This window comes from Limulus polyphemus, unplaced genomic scaffold, assembly GCF_000517525.1.
Source record: "Limulus polyphemus unplaced genomic scaffold, Limulus_polyphemus-2.1.2 Scaffold3942, whole genome shotgun sequence".
Taxonomy (NCBI): domain Eukaryota; kingdom Metazoa; phylum Arthropoda; class Merostomata; order Xiphosura; family Limulidae; genus Limulus; species Limulus polyphemus.
The window spans coordinates 14,355-15,622 of NW_013669552.1; the positions used below are offsets into that span (position 1 = coordinate 14,355).

General features: G+C 35.5%; 1 protein-coding gene across 1 annotated transcript in view; it reads right to left on the minus strand.

The window, feature by feature from the left end:
- The window catches only part of LOC111088524 (kunitz-type protease inhibitor 1-like), a gene marked incomplete at its 3' end in the record, with an annotated part of 15,270 nt that extends 14,289 nt beyond the window's left edge, over positions 1-981 (minus strand). Inside the window, exon 1 of the mRNA XM_022398941.1 lies at positions 894-981. Within this exon, the coding sequence (XP_022254649.1) occupies positions 894-981 (88 nt within the window). The remainder of the gene's footprint in view (positions 1-893) is intronic.
- Between the last annotated feature and the right edge of the window lie 287 nt (positions 982-1,268).

Sequence of the window (1,268 nt, forward strand, 5' to 3'; positions counted from 1 at the left end):
GGGAGTATGGCATAAGTCATGATTACTATAATGGGAGTATGGCATAAGTCATGATTACTACAATGGGAGTATGGCATAAGTCATGATTACCACAATGGGAGTATGGCATAAGTCATGATTACCACAATTGGAGTATGGCATAAGTCATGATTACCACAATGGGAGTATGGCATAAGTCATGATTACTATAATGGGAGTATGGCATAAGTCATGATTACTACAATGGGAGTATGGCATAAGTCATGATTACCACAATGGGAATATGGCATAAGTCATGATTACCACAATGGGGGTATGGCATAAGTCATGATTACTTTAAAATAACAAATTATAAGATAAGCTTTCTAATATCTCTTAGTGAAGGCACCAGATGGGTATGAGTGAAATTGTTATACACGTAAGTAAAAGGTGAAACATCTTGTACCAAAACCATAACGAGCATTCTCCTCTGAAACAATGTTTTCCCTTTTTAAGAAGCCCCCCCCCCACCCACACACACACACACTCAGTGGCTCAATAGTACGTTTTTGGACTCATGAAGCTAAAAATAGGCTTCGATAAGCGTGGTTGGCACAGCACACATAGCCCATTGTTTAGCTTTGTGCTTTACAAAACACCAACAATTGAATCAACCCTTTCAAGGTTAAAAAGATTCAATGACTTAGGTGGGCATAACACAGAATAAATATTTCCTATCTTAACTTATCAATATTGAATCTGCTTAAAACAGTTTGTTAACATGATGAAATTTCCATTTATTTATGGGAATCCTTTAGAAACAGCACCAGAATCGTTGTCATGGCTATACAATCACCAAGACACTTGTTAATTTTTTTACTATTACTTTAGTGTTTTTTTTATTCATTGTTATTAATACAAAACAGGTGACTTACATGATAGAGAAGTCCATAATAAGCAGCATTCAATTACGACGAATAATGGAACCAGTAGTTTCGTATTTCTTCTTGTTCGTTCCTTCATGTTCCTCAGAGAACCAAAATTGCAAGTGATATTTAACCGAGACATGGAAATATATATATACACACCCATGTTTCATGTGTATATATATATATATAAATTAGCAAGTTTTCCAGTCGTGAGAAAAGATGCTTCCTGCACGATTAGATCTCTAAACATATCAACCCATGGTTTATAAGACGTAAGTGATTTCACAGTTTGGCCATTCTTGTTCACACACTAAATGTCAACAAAGAATACCACATATCAATCAAAGTTCAAATGGAATAGGAAGAAGGTGAAGAGCACGA